This window comes from Myodes glareolus, chromosome 1 (genome assembly GCF_982192425.1).
Source record: "Myodes glareolus chromosome 1, mMyoGla1.1, whole genome shotgun sequence".
NCBI classification, from domain to species: Eukaryota; Metazoa; Chordata; class Mammalia; order Rodentia; family Cricetidae; genus Myodes; species Myodes glareolus.
The window spans coordinates 46,960,883-46,982,384 of NC_142026.1; the positions used below are offsets into that span (position 1 = coordinate 46,960,883).

Consider the following 21,502-nt stretch of genomic DNA (forward strand, 5'->3'; position numbering starts at 1 on the left):
CTGTTTGAAATCTCCAATATGTACTAGATACCAAGACTAACCCTAAACACTTTCGAAAAATTTAGAGGCTTATTTTCTTTGGCCTGACTTGGTAATAGAAAATGGAGATTTACTAAAACCTCACACATTATATTTTACAGATGTGCATTTTATAAGTTGGGTGCTGTTTGTTTTTATTTATAGTTTAAGATTTCATTGAATAGCAATGGTCTTTGCAGAGCCCTTTACCATCTCTTGGAGTTCATTTTAGATGACTGAGGTCCCTGTTAGAACATCTATATGAGCAGTTGGAGCTGAGCAGACACTTTCAACAATAGAGTTACCTCCCCGGCAAGCATGAAGACTGAACTTTAACCTCCAGGATCCATGCCTAATAATAATAATAATAATAATAATAATAATAATAATAACCTTCCCTTTGTCATGAACCGCAGTGAATACAGAGCCTGCTGGATGTTCGTTCAAGTGTTGAGAATACATGACAGTTGAGAACTCATCCCTAAAAAGGTCATTTGGATCATCTTCTTGAAGGCTCAGGGAACATTGTGACAGAGAAGACAGAACGAATTTAAGAACTAAAAGGTAGAGAAGGGATCCACAAACTGATACATCCTTAGCGTGACACAACCATAACAATAATGATCTTACAGATTTCGTTGTCTGCACTACACCTGCATGAGACTGAGCGTGTCAGTGATGGGTGAGGAGTTGTCAGGGATAGGAGGGAAATATGAGAGTGTGTGATTGGGAACACCCTGGATGTACTCTGTGCATGTATGAACTTGCCAAAGAAAAAGTCTACAAAAATATTTTTAAAGTTCAAATTTAAAAGCTCCCATAAGTTTACCATTCAAATAAACTATTATGAGCATATTGAATTGCTGATCTAAGATTTTATTTCATGTATGTGTGAACATAAATAAATATGCTTTATGTGTTTAAAAAAGAACATGAAATTTGGGGTGTAAAGGAGGAGTGATCTCAAAAGATCTATTTACAGCATGGTGAATACAGTTGATAATTGTGTCATTTTTCTTTAAAAATGCCAAGAGAAGACCTTAAATGTTAGTCACATGAGACACATTGGTTGGCTTTGTTTAGTTATTCCATAGTATACACAAATTTCAATTAACCTTATTGTACTTAAAAGTATATACAATTTTGCCAACTAAAAAGAGAAATTAAATGTTAGTAAGTGACATCATCAAAGCAGGGAACCTTATTGTGATGTTTCAGGGAAAAAAAGAATTTTATCAATAGTTCTCATTGAAATATATCCACTCTTAAAGCATTCAAGTTCAATTATGTCTAGACACTGTATTCAGTATACAATTACATTCAGACTATACAGCTGAGCTACATCTGCTGCCTACTAATGAGTAATCCTGGACAGAGCATTCCTGAGACACGAAGTCCAACTGTGTCTGAGACGTTGAGACGTGATGGCTGCCATGATGTGTAGCAAGAGAGCCCACAAAGCCATCGCATGTGCCTTGAATTCCAGAGTGAGAGCACCTATGTTTTGTTTAAAGTCAGTGCTTCTTAGCTGAGTTCTTCCTGAAGGATTTCAGAGCCTTTGCAAAACTCTGTCCTGAGAGGATCTGGCAAACCAGGAGGTCTCGTGGCTGATGATTGCTTAGGCAAGTGGTTCCTTCAAACAACTCCAGCTCAGAGATTTGGGTATACGGAAATTGGTTTGTCAAAAGTGTGGTGTGTGCAACAATAAAAAGAGGGTTTTGCAAAGCCATGAGCATCCTGCCCATCAGAGGCTGGACCTCCCTGCTGCAGAGCCTACAATTCATCTTTGACAGACCACTTTTCTTCGATGGACTCATGCAAAACAGAACATCAACAGTGATGTACAGGACATTATTTAACACTTTGGAGTCTAAAGCTGTAAGATATCAATCGCACCTGAACTGTATCTTCAACTTACCACTTGTCTTAATTCTCATTAGAAAAGACGCTTTAAAATATATAGTAACATACACTACAGCACACATGTAAGACATTACTATGAGCATGCAAACTACTTAAACAGGATTAATGAATAAAAGAATGAACGAGTATCCAAACCAGCAAAAATAATGTCTTCTCATAACATCGTATATGGAAAAAAATGCATTGCTATGGAAGGCTGCATTCCTCTAACCCTACACTTTTGATGCTGTTTGCATCATGTCTCATTCGACTGTTCCTCACTTTTTTCTATTCAAGGTAGGACTGGCTATTTAGGTTGATGTGTCTGCTGGCTTATCAAGATGAAGGCATTCCTTCATCTCTCCTCTGGTACCCTGTTGGTAGCTCAGGGAAATCCCACCCTTCATGGATGTCCAAGGCCTTCTCATATCTCAATCAAACAATTATTTTCCTTATTTATAAAACCTCTCCACCAAAATAGACTTCCTACTTTTTCACTGAATGTCCATTTGTTTGTTTGTTTGTTTGTTTTCAGTGGTGTCTATGTAGTCTTTAGTAAGTCAGGGTTATATTTATTGTTGGATTGTTAAAATTTGACCTTTAGTTGTGTTTGAAAATCAGGAAGAACTCAGCTAAGAAGCACTGACTTTAAACAAGTCTATGTAGCTTAGAATTAAAATTGTATGAGTGGAATTCCTGATGATGAGTTCTCCTACATACATATTCTAACCACAGACAAGAGCAGATGTTTGCCCTTTGATTTTGTAGTGGAAATAAAGATGTGGAAGACAGCATTAATGCCGGTTGGTAGGTAGATGGTAAATCAGCAAAGAAGAAATCCTCCCAGGGAAACAGGATACACTAGCAATCCAAAAGGCAAAAGCTCTCTAGAGTCCCAAATTTTGAATCAATAATTAAGGAAATGTAGAAAACACAACAAAATTTGAGCTACCTCAGATTGCTAGTGATGAGAGATGTCTCCACAGTTTCTTAAGTAATATTAGAAATGTAATTAGTAATATTAGTAATATTAGAAATGAAGTTGTTTTACTTCCTTTGGTAAACATTTCTGCAAGGTTAAGGGTCTAATTGTTGCTTTTTATAAGAATTCTAACCCCACAAAGGAGAGCAGCATGAGTAATTCTTAGTCATTGAAATTCTGGTCGTAAGGGCATCATTTCTCATCACCATGCAGAGTTTTATACATGCAGAATTACAGTCTCTACCCTTGTAGGGACATTAAAGTCTAAGTAAAATGACAATCAGGATTAAAGTAAATATCATGTTTCCCACTCACAAGTTATGTGGTTTTTCTGTAAGTCATTCAATCTGGCTGTTCATTTTTCCCGACAGCTGAGTTGAAGACATAACAACCTGCCCAAGAGTAAATTGCAAACATTGAACGTGGAAGTTGACCGTGTTTCCCAGCTTTTTGTGACCCTACCTCTCTCGATGCCAGCGCCTCCTTGGCATTTGCTTTCAGAAAGAGCAGGATGTAGTGCAAGCAGCAGAGTCTTTGAGGACCATTTTCTGACAGGGCATGAACCACCTGCCACTTGTTGCACCCTGAGCCACATTGGCCACAATGGTAGGAGGGATGTGGCCTTAAGTGGGGCTAATGTGTCAGTTAGTGCTTTGTCTCGCCTGTGTACTGCAAGGCTCTCTGAGCACCACTATGGTCTTCAACATGGTTCCACGACTTCAGCATTTTGTTACTGAGACACAGCTCTCCAAAAGGAAAGTCAGACATGAAGGAGTAGAAAGCCGGGCACAGAGACACTGATGGAGACCAGCCACCATCTTGTCTGCTCAACAGACTGCACTGAGACTACGGAAAAATTACTAAGTATCAAAAACCATATTAACAATCTTGCCATGAAATTATAACCACGAAGGGCTTTACCTGATGAGTCAAAGACACTCTGAATAAAGCCACAAATTCATCTGAACTGTGTATATCTCTCTTTGATATCCCAAGTCATGTACCAGATGGCAGAGAGCCTTTATATGTGATGGCTTCTCCTGCATGTGTCAACATATGCTACTGAAGCCCCAGCATGGAGAAGTTTTTCTGAAAACATTTCAGACAAAACACATTAATTACCATTTATTTATTATGCCACTCTGTGTAGATGACAGGGTTTTTTTTTCTTTATATTGGGTTTATATTCACTTTGTTGCACAAAGGACTCGTGTTTAGGGATCTATTCAGAATTGATTTTCTCTTTAAATATTCTTGTCACATTTTTCACCTCTCTCCAAACCTCCCAAAGCATCAAATATTATGGACAGATATAACTAGATTAATGATGGCAGAATGTTATTACAGATTAAAAAGTATACAATGCATGGTATATATAATGTAGTCAGCAATGGGTTTATCAGTAATGAAGGTGAATTGAAGTTTTAAATTAAAAAAAATTATTCATTTGATGTGGGATGTCCTTCTGTATATGTGTTGCTTTATTGGTTGATGAATAAATCTGCTTTGGCCAATGACAGGGCAGAATAAAGCCAGGTGGGAAATCTGAACAGAGATACAGGGAGAGAGTGGGAGAGTCAGGGAGATGCCTTGTTGCTGCCAAAGGAAATGGATGCCTCAGAACCTTACCAGTAGGCCACAGCCTCATGGTAGTGATACACAGACTAATAGAAATGGGTTAATTTAAGATGTAAGAGTTAGTTAATAAGAAGCTCGAGATAATAGGCCAAGAAGTGTTGTAATTAATACAGTTTCTATGTGATTATTTGGGTCTGAGAGATTGGGAAACAAACAAGCAATCTCTGCCTACAAAATGGTGCCTGAGCAACTGGGACTAATGCGCATGACCTGCCATCCACTTTGGGTACAGGTCCTTGTACACCCATTCAGGGTTAGGAGAAAAGTAGCTGAGAGCACGCCAACAGCTCAGCACTTTCTGCCTGGGTAACCTGTCAAATCGGGTCTGCTAGGCATACACAGGCATGAAAACATGGTGAATTCCTACCACCATACACAGAGATATTTGCAGGTCATGCAGTATACTGCATGGCAGATTTAGCTTTTCCTCAGATAAAAAGGTTTTATGTACTTCACGCTTCTTCCCCAAACTGAAGTGATGAGCTCAGCTTCTACCTGTTGATCCCAGAGCTGGCAGTAAAGGTACCTCCGCCATATTGATAGATTGAGAGAGGCGAAGCCAGTATCCAGAGCCAAGGTGACCACACTGCTTACCATTTTAAAATGCTCCTTGTCAAAAAAAGACTTTTATATACACAATAGGACAGATTCAGACATAAAAGACCTCTAAACAATACACAGTGTGTTAAAAAAAAATGTAGCACCATAATGAGCGAGGTAACCCTGATCCAAAATGACAAATATAATATGTACTTACTCATAAGTGGCCTTTAGACATAAAACAAAGAAAAACCAGCCTACAGTACACAATCCCAGAGAACACAGACAACAATGAGGACCCCAAGAGAGACACACATGGATCTAATCTACATAGGAAGTAGAAAAAAACAAGATCTCCTGAGTAAATTGGGAGCATCAGGATTATGGGAGAAGGTAGGAGGGGATGAGAGAGGAAGGAAGGAAGCAGAGAAAAATATATAGCCTAATAAAAACATTTTTTTAAAAAAATGTACATAGGCTTAGGAGACATAAGAAAAAGAGTATAGACAATTAAAAAATAAAACAAAGTCTTTAAAGACAAAGTAAAAGTAATATAAAAGAGTACAAACAGACACAGACATAGGTTAAAGAAGTAAAAGTAATTTCATAAAAGCCATGTAAAGATGAAAAATACACAGAGTCAGGATTATGTAAACTATTGTGTTTTCTTTAAAATTTTTGAATGCAGAGAGACATTTGATTGTGGGGACTGCTAAGTTAAACCAACATACATATTTTAAAGGTATCTTGAATTCAAAATTTAAGTCTAGTGATATGTTGCTTTGGAAAAGAGATTCTGCTTTTGTTTCCACAGAAGATGAAAACCTGTGAATTTCTTCTAGGATAATATGGTTTGATCAAACAGATCCCTTGAAGTGAAGGCCTAGGTGGTCTAACACCCACTGCTGGCTGGGATGGATTAACCACACAGGATACCATTTAAAAGATCTGATTAACAGTACCCCAATCAGCAAAAAGTAATCTAGAAAAACTACACATTGTTTATAAATTATTGTTTTCATGTAAAGGGAATTGATTGCAAGTGATTAATCGCCACAGTCAATTTCTATAAAAAATAAGGAGGATATGATATAGAGATAGATACTTTGCATTGGTATGGATCTTGATCTATTGATAAAAATTTGAGGTAGATTTGTTACATTGTGTATGTGTATTTCTGCTCTTGCTTAAGGTATTGTGTTTGTGCAGCTCATTTATAAATTTATTGTTTACCTTAAAATACAGATTAGTAGATAGTCATCTACTAATAGTCAAACTTGTTGTCATATTGGTTAGGTTTTCTAGATGTACAGAGATATATTTTAGAAGGGTAGGTATTCTTCAGTACTTCAAAGATCTACAGAATATGGCATTTAAAATGTTTTGAGAACTTGGACTTTCCTCAACAGTGAAACATGTCTGCTTCTGGTAGCACCAATTACTTCAGAAAGGTTGATGGGCATTGAAAAAACTTGTTATGGAATTTGCCTTCAATATGACAAGGCTAGCCATTTTGGCAAAAAAAAAACTGCATTGCCTGGACTGCTTTATGGTATGCTGTATGAACTGGATGTGCAGGACCCACAGAAAAATGACTGCTGAACTGTTCCAAAAGATGAGAGATGGCACTTCAGGATTCCTGCCTCACAGAAGAAACTGCCAGACATTCTGCAGGACACAGAAGAAAACAACTAATGAACTTTGCCATTACAAGGCAGAACAGATCTTCAAATTTCCTGCTTCAAGAAAAGTCTGCTGGATACTATGGGCCTGTAGGCTGAAGATGGATGCTCCAACATTACAGAAGAACTTTGGGTGACTGTCCAAGAAGCAAAATGTCTCTGGCAATTCTAGAGTTTTGGAAGTTGCTTACAATGCACTTCCTGTTTACTTAGGTAATAGTAGATCCTTCTGGGGGTCTTTAAAGAGTTGAAGATAGGTAGTTATAGTTTTCCTTAGTTATGATAAGGGATAAATTAGATATAAAGCTTTAGACTCACAAAGATAGGATAGATGATAGATTATTTTTCTTATTTTTCCAAATGTAAATGGACTAAATACTGTAACTATAATTCTTGCTTAAAAACTGCTTGTAAATGTAAAATTAAAACCTTCATTTTTAATTAAATAGAAATGAGGAAATGATGTGGGATGTCCTTTTATATATGTGTTGTTTTATTGGTTGGTGAATAAGCTGCTTCAGCCTATGGCAGGGCAGAATAAAGTCAGGCAGGAAATCCAAACAAAGATACAGGGAGAGAGTAGGCAGAGTCAGAGAGATGCCATGTAGTTGCTGAAGGAGACAGATGCCCCAGAACCTTACCAGTAGGCCACAGCCTTGTGGTTTACACAAATGAATAGAAATTTAAGTTGTAATTTTAATTTAATTTAAGATGTAAGAGTTAGTTAATAAAAACCCAAGCTAATAGGCCAAGCAATGTTGTAATTAATACAGCTTCTGTGTAATTATTCAGGTCTCAGCAGTCGGGAAATGAACAAGCAGTCTCTACCTAAATTCATTAAATTTTAAAGTCTATTATACAAAATGTACATTTGATTTCAATGCATGAGAAGATGTCTGTATAACTCCATAGACACTCTAGTACATATCTTCCCCATACCATATACATCAGATTATAACACATGCTTGCATGTCACTCTTGGTAAGTTACAGTATTGTCTGACGTGAAGACCAGTTGGGAAAGCAAGGAATTAGGACAGGAAAGAGCAAAGCTTTTGTTATGGACATAGTTAATGGCAGTACCAAAAATAAGAGTGTAATAATACATTTTTAACTTAGGCCAGATTTCTTAAGTCACAAGCCGTCACTGTACAGGTGTTGTTTTTAATGTTCCCTACTCATGTGGAGTACTAAGGGAACAGCTAAAAATAGGAACACTTTAGTCACTCGTGAAGGGCATCTTCTCAACAGTTTACATCACAGAGTCTTCCAAAGAAGCATCAGAGAAGACACTTAAGATGGTCCTGTCGGACTTCTGAATAAGTAAGTTATTAAAGAAGCAGAAGGATGCGTAGGAATAAACAACTAAATTTTTTGGAGTTTTGTATTGCAAATGCTATCAACAGAGTGCCCAAAAGAAGAAATAAAAGAGAGAGGTTCATCCTTCATGCTTTACTGTAAAATAAAGGTCACTTGTAATAGAAAAATTTCCCATTACTTCTGAATTAAAAAACACCATTTTAATGGAGCCAAAGCATTCATCCCAGTAACCTGTGGGTCAAACGTGCTCATTTTCTAGACACTGACTTTGGTCTGCCTTACTTATCTGATGTGACATTTGGTTAGCTGTCTTACTGTGATGGTATTAAGTGTCTTAAAAGGAGAGATGTAAAAATATAATGGAGGGGTGTGTGCTTAACTTGGAAAGAGGCACAGAGGGTAAAAGTGTTGGTTTGGGAATTCAAGAAATCCAAATTCCACATAGCAACACCAGGAGCGAAGGGAGGTGAAGACTGAGGCTGACAGTAGTGTTGAGAGAGACGCCATGAGCAAACTACTTTGGTAGGTTGAGTATGGAAATTCTTAGGGACATATTTTAGAGATCATTTCTCATAAAGCTGATAGCATCTACACCATCAAATAATACACTTAGAAAAGTCTTTTATGACCAAAAATGTGAGAATGAGACAAGAAAAAAAATACTGAAATAATTAATAATAAAGCAATTGATTGGACACTTAAATTTGCATCTTATCTGTCCCACTATAAAAAAAATCTTAACTTATAAAACTACCTGTGGTGGTTAGCTTTAATGTCAATTTTACATAACCTAGAATCAGTTGGACAGTCCCAGTGGCAGATTATCTAGATTTCATTAGCCTATAGGGGATTGCCTTGATTGTGTTACTGAGATTAAAAACCCAGCCTGTAAGAGGGTAGCTCCATTCTCTGGATTTGGGCTCTGAACTATGTAAAAACAAGAATACTAGTCTGCATGCATTTGTCCATTCCTCTCCGTTCTTTGGTATCATGTGGTCAGTTCTCTCAAGCTCCTGTCATTTGGCTTTCCCTGCTGAGATGGGCTGTAACCAAGAATCATGAGACAAAACACACCCTTTCCCTTCTTGTTTCATCAAAGTATTTTATCACAAAAACAGGCAAGGCAACTAAGATGCCACTGAAAATTTAAATTGTAAAATTAATTCTGAAATAAATGGCATCTTACAAAAAATTCCCTACCTTCTGAATCACACTACGTCCAGATGTGCATCACCCAGACACATCCCGATATACACACATGCAACTCAAATTGACAAACCTATGACAAAGATAAAGCAGTCAGAGCTGTCATACAGTTTGGGAGGCTTTTTGGGTTATTCACAAGAACGAGTTCCAGAACAGGCTCAAAAAAGCCACAGAAAATTCCTGTCTCAAAAAACCAAAAAATAAGATAAAACCAGTTCCAAAACCCAGAACTCAGGGTCAGACTTCTGGGATCCACCTGCCACAGTCTGGGCTCCTACTGCGGGTTTGCTGCAGCACACAACAGCTTGTCCCATAGGCTCAGGAAGACCCCACTCCACATCTGCTGCTGTGCTGGCTGTCCCATGGTACTGGCATCTCCAAAATGCTGGGGTTTCTTGTTACAACCGGCCTGGACATTGACCTAGCCTCTCCTGGGCTCCCTTCATGATACCAAGCCTCAACTCTCTGCATACCCGCTTCAATTCTGAGGCTTCTGCTGTTATTGAAGCTATACCTTCACCAATGGTCTCTCCTGGCCTCACACAGTGCCAAATTTTAGCTGTCCACAATCCCTTCATGCCTTCAAAATCATACATGAGTAAGTATGTAACTTCTCATACATGAGCAAGTTGTAGCATGAGGTACAACCTTGACCACCCTGGGACATGGACAGCTTCCGTGTGCTGAGACTCAGGAACCACCTCCCAGATTTCACCTCAGTGATGCTGGTCTCCTCTTAATGCCTGCTAATTTCTCACTTCAGATGACCACCATCAATCGTCTCATCAAAGCAAAGGTTTCCCTTAGGTGATTCTGTCTCTCGTTAATCACTGCTGTTTCCTCAGCTCCAGCTGATCAGAACCAGAGATTATTGACTCAAAATTGCAAATGGCCCCAATAGAATCCATAGGGGACTCTCAAACTTCCCTCTGAAACTTCACAATCCAGGCCTCCCATCGTCTGCCTTCCTCTCAATATTTTTATCTTCCAAGCTCCTGCAGAACAGCCCACTGAGCTCTCAATACTCAATGGCTTCTCCAATATTCTAAAGTTCTTCTACAGTCTTCCCAAAAGCAACGTAAGTCAGCTTTGTCACAATTTCCCATGATCCTCTGTCAACTTCCGCCTGTCTTAGTTAGGGTTACTATTTCTGTGATTAAATGCCATAACAAAAAGCAACCAACTGGGAGAGGAAAGAATTTATTTGGCTTACACTTCCACATCACTGTTCATTACTAGAAGAAATCAGGACAGGAACTCAAACAGGGCAGGAAGCTGGAGACAGGAGCTGATGCAGAGGCCACGGAGGGGTGCCGCTTACAGGCTTGCTCTTCATGGCTTTTTCAGCATGCACTTGCCATACTCACACACAACTGTGCATAAACAGCACACTCAGGCTTTTTTAAAGGAATTCAGCAGAGGAAGGGGAAGCCAAAATATAATATGGGCTTGATTTCAAGCAGCTCGGGTTGCTGTTTATCTAAAAGAGAGTTAATGTTGAAGAAAATATGAACCCTCATTTATATTTTCAATTTCCACATCTGCAAAACAAAGGTAAAAGCAACATACATCATAATCTTATAATAATTTAATAGCCAAATATAGGACACATAGTAAACACTTTATGAATTTTAATAATACTATTACTGTCTTTTTTAATGTCAGGAGTGAAACAGAAGGGTGTTACATGATTATAATTTTGTTTCTTAGAAGGTGGCGGCAGTAAGGCTAGCCCCTACTACATAGCAAATTTGAGACCAGTCTTAGCATAGTGAATCCTCATCTCAAAACCTCAAACAAAACAAAAATAATGAATACAGTGTAGTGAGATAAAATTCCATTTTTATAGTTCTCAGACCCCAAACTGACTGCATAGGACTATCACTTCCAAACTCGTCATCTTAACAACACTGCCATTTACTTAACCCACAGCTGCAAGGTCAGTGCTGAGCTGGGAACGGCAGAAAAGTGGTCATGATTTTATTGCGCTCATTTCTGTGCTGCTGGGTCCACTGGAGACTTACCAGTCTTGGGCAGGGAAGGGCATGAGCTGGGAGGGCTCTGCTTGGCACCATGCTTTATTTCATCTTCTAGTGGATGACTTTGGGACAAGATAGCTAAGAGGTTCCAGGGAAAGACACAAAAGACTTTAATGTGTACTCATCTTTCAAACTTTGTCTTGTGTAAAATTCGCCATTATCCAAATCTAGACTTGGAATAGGGAAAGTTATAAAAATGTCAAGAAAAGAGTCTCAAACAAAATGTGAGCAATTGCTATATACTACAAGTTCCAAAGCAGTAGCTCATTATTTTGAATACATACAGGGAATTTTGTGTATGAATTTTACACTACAAAATTACCAAACAACTAAACAACTAAAATTCAATGAAGCTAGCTTTCTCTCCAAACAAATTGCTCTATTTAGAGTCTTCATATAAAATATATATAAATATATATAATATATATAAAACCAAGCAAATATCCACGCTTTGCTATTCTAAATGTACCTTTTAAATTAATGCCTACTACTGCACAATCCAAACTATTTTCCCCACTAGACACATCAGCCAAAGACTTACTGATAGTAGTTCATCATCTAAGAAACGGTCCCTTACCCAGCCACCTTCCATCAATGATTACAGTCATAATTTATGTTTGCAGTCTGAACACTACTCAAATTTAGCAATGGTTTATTTCTCAGTAATATAACATAGTAGCATGTGAGTGTCTAGAATGTGCAATATGTTTTGATGGGGCTACCCATATGTTTAATCTCCCATTTAAATTATTGATATATTTTTGAGAATATGTCTCCTGGACAACATACTAAAAGTCATATGTCAAGACTATTGTTTTAGACTTCTTTGAGTTTCTATATTAAGTAAAAATAGACTTAGCAGGGCTCAGTAAGTACATTTTTATATTTTTACTTTTTTAATTTTTAGAACTTATTTATTTGTATTTTAAAAGGCAACAGTTCAAAACAATTCCCTGAAAGAATCTAAGTGGGAAAATACAGCCTATACCCTGATGAAGCACAGGTTTATCCAACTGAGCAAAACCTCATAGATGCTGTTGCTGACATAAGACTGACAGCTTTAGACTGTTCAAATGCACGGTGGTAGAATTAACAATATTCAGTCACATCTGTTCTTTCCTGGATATGTAAAAATCAAAATACCAATTTAAAAGCGAATGTATCTTCTCCCCAAACGTTTCTTACTGATACAATCTCAGGATTATTATTTAATAGTAGTTAATTAAGAGATGTGTTTTACTCACAGGTTAAGCAACAATCTAAGGGCATACATAGTCTGCCTACAGGCTCATAGCGCAAATCCAAAGTTTGGGGATGTAGCAACTGACATCTCTAAAATTACCAAACATAAAATTCGTACAGTGTTCATGCAAAAAGCATGACTAAGCAGGCGGCCACAGAGCCAGAATACTTGATAATGTGTAACGTCAATAGGCGGCCTCAGATTTGCAGACTCAACTCTTACCACAATCTCTATACTTGGCTTTTCTGGTTTCACTAACGGTACCAAGGTGATTCAAATCCCTGAAATTCTCATTACAGTCAAGGGTACATCCAACAACAAAGTGGTCTGGAATTTCAAATCAACAAAGTCTTGCCTATATCCAACCCTTCGAGAGGTCATTTTCACTAACAAGCTTGTGACATGGGACACTTGGGAAGGTTGCTGCTTGACCGAGGAAGACAGGGTTCACATTGCTTTACCAGTGTCAATTACATTCTCATCAAGATATTCTATCCAGCTGAAATTATTGAGAGTAATCTCCAATAATAATGATTATTGAAAAGTAATCTCCAGTAAATTCTATGTCCCCTGTGGTCTGATCACCACAGTAATTCCTCCCAATCTCCTCATCATCAAAAGGGATCCATAATTATTTCTATTTGTGAGTAATGTGGTCCCGCAGTTCAGCGAAGAACAGGTAGCTTGCCTTGAGCACACAGAGGGTCGCAATGCAACAGCCTCCCATCGTCTTCACGAAATCTTCAGCAAGGCTTTCAGTTCTGTCCAGAATCAGCCCTAATCACAACCCTGGAGCTCTGGGTCCCCAAGGAGTCAGCCGTACACATAGACAACAGCAGCCAGAGGAGAAAGCTGAAGGATTGTTTTTGCTATCTTGAAAATTATATTAGCCTATAGGAAACATATAACTTTTCCTTCATTTGTACTAGCTTAATAGTAAGCTAATGCAAAATGAATTAAATGGTACTTCAAAGGCACAGTAGATCCTTAGGGTTTGTGTCTAGAAATCATATTGTTGATGTTCAGAAATTTAATTGGCTCTAATTCTAAGTAACCCTGATATAAGACAGGCCTAAACTGATTGTCTTTTGCTCTTCCTCATATACATATACTTATGTCATATTATTTAATACTAATTTAATACTAAGTTTTATACTAAATTAATATAGTTGCTTTCAGAAATTTCTAATTGAAAGTTTTCTCTGCAGAAAACTTGCCTCCCAATCATTTCCTAGTTTAAGCACCTGGTACCCCTGGAAAGTCTTCTGAGCCTCGGAAATGACTCATCATGTGTAGTGGCTGAGCTCTTGTCTAGCCTGTCTACTAACCAGCTGAGTACCGTGGCTTTGCCTGTATCATCTAGAATCTCATATATTTGCTATGTCTGATTGACTTATGAATTTCAAATGTAATTATCTATAGATATTTACGCAAACTCTGAAATCAGAATAACAGCCTATATCAAATGATTGGCCCAGAAGACAGGCATATAAACAGAACTCTAATTATAAAAGACACAAATAAGAACTGGCTTATTGAGTCACAGTATCATCCATTTGAGATTTAAGGTGGTACAGAAAGCTGATAAAAAGATCAGAGAACAGCAGACATAATTTAAAGGAGTCATAGAAACAAACAGAAAGTAAGGATCTATGACAGAAGTGCCTCTGCTGCTCTGTAAAATGTTGTCCAGAACTCTGAGTACCATTCCCGCTGTGCTTCCAAAGGGTCCATAGTCAGCAGTGAGGGTCACAGAGAATATCAGACTGTGGAGAATTCCAGTCCCAAGTCCCAGGAGAGGAATTATTAAGTGATATGCTGGTGGGTGCTACAATTGATTTGATATTTTCTTTTTAGTGTTGTTTCATTCTAAGTTCTCAACAGAAAAAATAAAGGTAAAACTTATGTGGAGCATAATAGCAAACTGCTGAAACTAAAGTATTTTAGTTCCAGTGGGCAATCAATTTTCTGTTTCCTTCCAAGGGAAAAAAAAGCCTCCTAATCTCACATAGCCCTAAGGATCCTCACTCACAGTATACTGAGGATTACAAAGCTAGACAAACAAGTTTCATTTTGTACTCAGAATGTGGATTACAGACTCCAAATCAACAGGGACCGTTCACACGCTTTGACAATACACTGTATACAGTGGAGTCAATAGGCTGACCTTCTACTTATTAACACTTATTAAACCCATAACAAAGATTTACATAATTGAATAATTAATCACTAATTTAAGCTCACAAAAGAATAAGAAACTTCAAGAACAGAAAAAAAGTATACTTCAGTGCTGTGGAACAATTGTCTTGTACCCTGTAAAGATTTGTCACTTGTATTGCTTTAATAAAATGCTGATTGGCCTCTAGCCAGGCGGGAAGTATAGGTAGAGCAACCAGAACAGGAGAATTCTGGGGAAAAAGAAAGGCTCAGTCTGCAGTTGTCACCCAGATGCAGAGGACACAAGGTGAGAATGCCTCACTGATAAAAGGTACCAAGCCACGTGGCTAACAAAGACAAGGATTATGGGCTAATTTAAGATGCAAGAGTTAATAAGAAGCCTGAGCTAATAGGTCAACCTGTCCTGCGCTACCATCTCGCCAGCAAGAACAACGCGGGACACTTAGGATCCTTCTGCAGAAAAGCTTTAATGCGTCTTAAGAGAGAGAGAGAGAGAGAGAGAGAGAGAGAGAGAGAGAGAGAGAGAGAGAGAATAAGCTTATAAAGCGGAGACCCAGAATGAGGGAACCCATCCCTTATATAGGAAACAGTCCTCGCTTCGGATGTGTCAGTCTTGGATTGGTCTGCTGCCCATCAACCCAGATGACGCCTCAGGAGTAGGCAGAGACTGCCTCAGGAGTAGGCAGCAGTGGAAAGTTACCAAGCACATGCGCATTATAGTCCCACTGTCTCTGCTTCCCCAATGCTGGGATTAAAGGCATGTACTACCACACCTTGAGGTCACAGAGGTCAATCTGCCTCTGCCCCTTGAAGTCAGAGGTTAATCTACCTCTGCCTCCCTTGTGTTGGGATTAAAGGTGTGTACTGCCACACCCTGAAGTCACAGAGGTCAACTACCTCTGCCCCTTAAAGTAATGGAGAATGTGGTTGCGGCCCTCCACACCAACTAGTTTATGATTAATGTAGGCTTCTGTGTGCTTCTTTAGGACTGAATGACTGAGGGACCAGACAGGACAGAAACCTCTGTCAACACTTTAAGGTGATGAAACATTAGACAGACTGACATGAAACAGAAAGAAGAAATGGCAGCATTCTAGAAACTCCCATGGTGCCATGCAGGTGAAGCATCACTGCAACGCCCTATCTGCAGTTTCAGGAGAATGACTCAGCCACTTCAAAACAGCTTTCTTGAAAAGAAATTGCATGTTCATCCAGTGAAAGCCACCAGAAAATGAAAAAGGTAATTTCAATTTAAGGAAAAGGACTGTAGTGCCAATTAGTCCAGGGAAAAGGAAACTTTATGTTAGATGTCTCAGGTGCTTATTCACTGTTGCAAGCAGGCTGTAAAACAACCATGAAAAAGAGCAAGTCATAGTGTTTAGTCAGTCTACATAGTCAAATGCCTCTAAAGAAAACAAACCTAGACAGAACACTTTGCCCCTCGCAGTGAATTTCTCCAAGCAGTTTGTTAAGTGAAGCCTTGACCGACATGCCAGTCGGCATGGCTGCTTATCCTCATCACCCAAAGATGGAAACCTGAGGGACCACCAGGATGCTTGCTCAAGTGCAGAATTTCATTCACGGTCATGTCCAAGGGGAAGAGTAGCTCATCCCCAGGAAAGACCAATCAATACCAGATCAGCTTCCCCATCCCTTGTTTTGGAGCCTTGTGAGTAACATCAGTAGTCCTTCTCAAAACCAAAGGAACTCCAGCAAGTCTGGGAAGCCTTTGAAGACACTACAAAAGAAAACCATTTCTTAATTGGTTTCCTTTGTGTGGTATCTTCTATTCCCTCAAAATATTTTTCAATTTTATTCTAATTTCTTCTTGTGAAGTTTATCAACATTTGACGTCTTGGTTTTTATATTGAACACCAGTGTTCCCTTCTCCCATAGTTCCATTATAGAAATACTAAGAAGCCAAAACATTCAAAACACAACTTTTTTTATCTTTTTATTTATTTGTTTAGCAAACATTTTATTTACCTTACAACATTAACTCAATCACTGCAGGAAACCAATGCACTGAAGGCTATCGGCCTCACTTTCTGAGAAGGACTGAGGCAGAGATGCATTCAAGGTCATCCAAGGACAGTGTGTCTATACTGGACTGCAGTTGGTACTAGGGCCTCCCCTCAGTGGGGCTTCTGTGCTCTGTCATGGGGATTTCCCTCTCCTCTGTGTGGTCCTGTTGCAGCTCTGCCTGAGAGCAAGGAACTTTTCCTGAGCACCTGGCTTTCCAACATAAGGCAACTGGGGCTGTGGAATGCAATTTGTCCCAAGTACAGGTGACTATATGAAGTTGGAATTTAAACTCTATTGCTTCATTTCTGTTTATGATCACTCCAGTGCTGAAATCTGACAAACTTCTTCATGCTTTTCATTTATTATCTAACAAGTTTTCAAGAGCAAATAGGCACACATAAGTGCACAGGTAGTCACGACTAAGTACCATGTTATATAATTTGATGATGAATACTTCCATCTTGGTTGCATACATACACTAAACCTATTCTATCATTTTTTTTATTTTCTCGGGAAATCATTCATTCTCACTATATTAGTCATGGTTCTCTAGAAGAATATAACCAATAGGATGAACACATATTAAAAGAATTTATTAGTATTAAAATAATAACATTAAAATAGTAACAATTGTTTCACACTTAAGAAGCTGAGCACGATCAGTGACTGGCCGCTGGGGCTGGGTGTCTCTTCAGTAGGAGGAGACCCACTGCAAATGTCTCACATTGGAGAAGCCCAGGAGTTGCTCAGTCCATGATGCTGGGTGTTAACAGTCACCATCTGGTGTCAAAAACCTGGGAAGTTGTAAGAGTCTGCACCTTCCAATGGATACCCACACCCGGCTCAGGCTGCGCGCTTTCCCGAACTCGAGCCCACGAGAATGGACGATTGTCCTGAGGGTTGAAAAAGAGACACACACACAAAAGAGACCTTTGCTCATTTACCAGAGTAAATGGCAACTTTATTAAACTCAAGTCGGGTATTTATACCAGTGGGCTAGAAGTACCGAAAATGCAAGGCCTCCTCCCATCCAGGAGCAGGAGGAGAAGATTAAAGTCTTCCCGGCGCCTCGGGCAGGGTCAGCTGGGGAGCCAGGCTATGGGCCCATTGCTAAGACCTTGAATACAAGTGGAATCATCATAACAAAGAGAACCAGGTTCTTGCTAAGTTATCCCCTCAAGCCAGAGCTAGTGCAGAGTCTCCAGGGAGCCGGAGGTCACACGGCCCTGCGAATCGCCAGGAGAAGGGAAAAACCTTGGTAGCTACAGGAAGTTCCTGGCGAGCTACAAGTCCTTAGAGAAGAATAGAGGCCTGGAGACTCTGAGTCTGAGAGCAGCAAAGCAGTCAGCAGCAGCAATGTGCAGCGTGAATCAACTCAGAGCAAAGGGGAAGGCTGAGCCAGCAAATCTGAGAGATCCTCTTTTTGTGATGCCCTTTTGATCTGGTCTTCTATCAGAAGATGCCACCCACACCTTTCCATATCAATATAGCAATCAGGGCTTTCTTTTTTTTTAATTGTGTATTTAACTTTAATCATCAACAATTATTGCTCAACTAAATCTAAACCATTATTTATTTTCATATTATTTATATGTAGAACAAATAATAAAAACACAGAGATAGAAATTGGGGTTCAACCAGAAAACTGGAAAACAAAGCAGGCAAGCCACTAGAGAAAGAAATCTTACCTATACCAAGGCTGGGTGACCACAAACTAAACAGACTAAGCCTCTCTCTCCTCCTATTTTATATTCTCTCTAATGCTGGTATTAAAGGCATGATTCCTAGTACTGGAATTAGGTGTGTAGTCCACCAGCACCTGGATTTGTTTCTGCATTGATCTTGAACTCACAGAGATCCATCTGCCTCTGTCTCCCAAATCCTGGGATTAAAGGTGTGTGCCACCATTACCTGACCTCTAGTAGCTTTAGCTTTGTCTTTGGTCTTCAGGAAAGATATGTTAAAATACAAATAATATACCACTATATTTCCCCTTTCGTCTAAAATAAGAAAGACTATAAATAATATAAGAAAAACTATGTACAATAAGTACAATGACTCTATACAACATGTACAGGCAATAAATACAACAACAATGTCTAGTCCAATAACATTTGACAAATTCAGAGAAAAGACTCCATGTCTACCCTAGCTTGGTGAGTCCAAAATTTTGAACCTAATTTACTTTATCGTAGCTTGCTTTCTGCATCTGACAAACAAGAAAAACTATAACTATTTAGTCTTCAACTATCTCAGAGACCTGAAAAAGAAATAATATTAATTGAGTAAGCAGAAAGTGCAAAAAAGCAACTGCCAAACAAACCTGAGTAATAACAGAAAGACCTAGCTGCCTGGACAGTCACCCAAAGTTCTTCTGAAACATTGGGGCATCCATCTTCAGCCTATGGACCTAGCATATCAAACAGACTTTTCTGTGAAGAATATTCTGAAGCGCTGTCCTTCCCTGTCTTGACAATGTTTGGCAGCCACTTTCTTTAGTATTCTGCTTGTCCAATTAAGACAGCATACTGCCAGCAGTCGAGGCAAGGGGCATTTTCTTGCCCAGCGGCTTATTTTTGCCTAATAAAGGTCATGTGGAGTTTCTTTGATGCCCATTATCTTCTCTGAAATATATTGGTAGTACCAGGAGCAGACATGTCTCATTGTCATAAAAAAAGAAGACATATGTTATTAAAACATCTCAAATGCCATATTCCGTAGACCTCTGAAGTGTTTGAAGATGGCCTATCTAAAATACATCTTTGTTTGACCTTGAAAACATACCTAATGAGTCCACAATTTCAATTATACTAGGTGACTAACTTCTAACCTGTATTTTCTTATTATCCTAAATAGCTGGTTATAATAATTTTCAAGGACTAGAAATTTGCATTATATTGTTAAATGAGTTATAAATATACAACATTTTGAACAAGAGTAGAAATATATACAGTATGTTCCAACAAAATTAATCTCAATATACAAAATTTGTATACAGTCTGTAAAAGCCCAATCCAATGTAAAACATCTAAAATTAGTAGTTGCTTTTGAAAAGTAGATTCAGTAATCTGCCTTTTTATCTTATCATATCTATATCCTCCCTTTTTTCTTTTCAGAGTAAATTCAATAATCTACCCTTTTCTCTTGTCATTTATATATAATAAATTGATTATTTCTGGAATGGTCTAAGAATTCAGAAATGTATCTATAGCTTTGGAGGATGGATTTTTTTATAATACTAAAACATAATCAAATCATTCCCTCTTGTTCTTTTTACTACCTTCAACTCCTTCTGTGTTCTTTTCTCCTTGCTCCCTATCAAATTATATATATAAATATATATGTATATATGTTCATAAATATATAAATACAATCTGTTGATTCCATTTGGTGTTGTCTGTATGAATATGATTTCAGAGCTGGCCACTGGTATTAGATAGCCAATTAAGGGGTTCATCCCTAGCTCTCATCATCCTTTAGTGACTTGTAGATTTTGTTGTTGTTTTGTTATCTAGGGGTCACCTCTGGAGAGTTTCTCTTTACATGTTAGCATGTCTGTTGGTATTGTCATTATCTAAGTTTTATTTAGATGGCCATATTTTTAAAGTATCACCCAGTAAATCTTCCCTGTCCTTTCTAAGAGAAGCAATCTTACAGCAGACTTTCTGGTCCTCTGGCTCTTAAAATTCTTCTTCCCCTCCTCTTTGATGCCCCCTCAGCCCTAGGTACAGGAATTGTGTTGTAAAAGTTTCCAGTGGGCCTTGCCATCACATGATCACTTGTTCTCTGTATTTTGACCAGTTATGGTTTTCTCTGATGATCTCTGTCTATTGCAAAGATATGCTCCTTTGGTGAGAGTTGGGAGCTATGCTAACAGTGGGATAAGTATTTAGGATACAGTTAGAAAGTGTTCTGGTTTAGTAAATTAATGGTAGTGTGTTCTCTTCTAGATCCATTATTTCACTAGCCTCAACTAGTCGGCTATGTTTCCAGCATCAGGAATGATTTTGTTTCTGTTGAGCTAGCCTTGATTCCAATTAGAGTTGTTGGTTAGCACCAAGATATGAACACCACTATTACACCCTTAGGGAAATCTTGCCTTGCCAATCATAGTTGTGATCCTAAGGCTTCACAGCTGTGTGAGACTATTGATTGCATCCCCTTGACAGGTTTCATAGCACCTTTGAGGACTATAAAAGTTACCCCCAGGGAGAAGACTTTCAAGTAAAGTCCTCAGAGTCCTGTGTCCAAAGTTCACCATGTCTTCAGCAATAGGGACTTAACTTTAATCTCTGGGAAGTGACCAAAGGCAACAGCAATAGCCAATCAGGACAACACTTCATTCCACGTTTCAAAGAGAACTAACAAACATGATTCCTGCTAATAGAAGGAAAAGTTTGTGGATTTACCTGAGCTATAGTTAGTGCACTTTGGATTCGTGGGTCTTGCTCATAATCTTTGATCTTTTGCAATGTTTGCCATATCAAGTTTCTAAGTCCATCTTGTTCCTCGTCTCCCTGAAGCTCCCATGACATCTTCACCAAGTTATACACTATGCCATAGTATCCAGTCCAGACCACCTTGGCACCTGAAAAAGTGAGGAGGAGAATAATTCTTTGAGAATATACTGTCTTATGAAAAAAAGACAAATTCCATTTTATTCACATTGATAATAATTAATGTTAATTAATGTAGGGAAATTGAAATTAAGAATACTCCCAAATTTAAAA

The 21,502-nt window shown here is 38.5% G+C and overlaps 1 protein-coding gene across 2 annotated transcripts in view; it reads right to left on the reverse strand.

Moving 5' to 3' along the window:
- Positions 1-21,502, reverse strand: part of Tmem232 (transmembrane protein 232) — a 277,122-nt gene that overhangs the window by 134,499 nt on the left and 121,121 nt on the right. For both annotated transcript variants that reach the window (XM_085695856.2, XM_048442107.3), the window contains exon 11: positions 21,182-21,360. In XM_085695856.2, the coding sequence (XP_085551982.2) occupies positions 21,182-21,360 (179 nt within the window). The remainder of the gene's footprint in view (positions 1-21,181; positions 21,361-21,502) is intronic.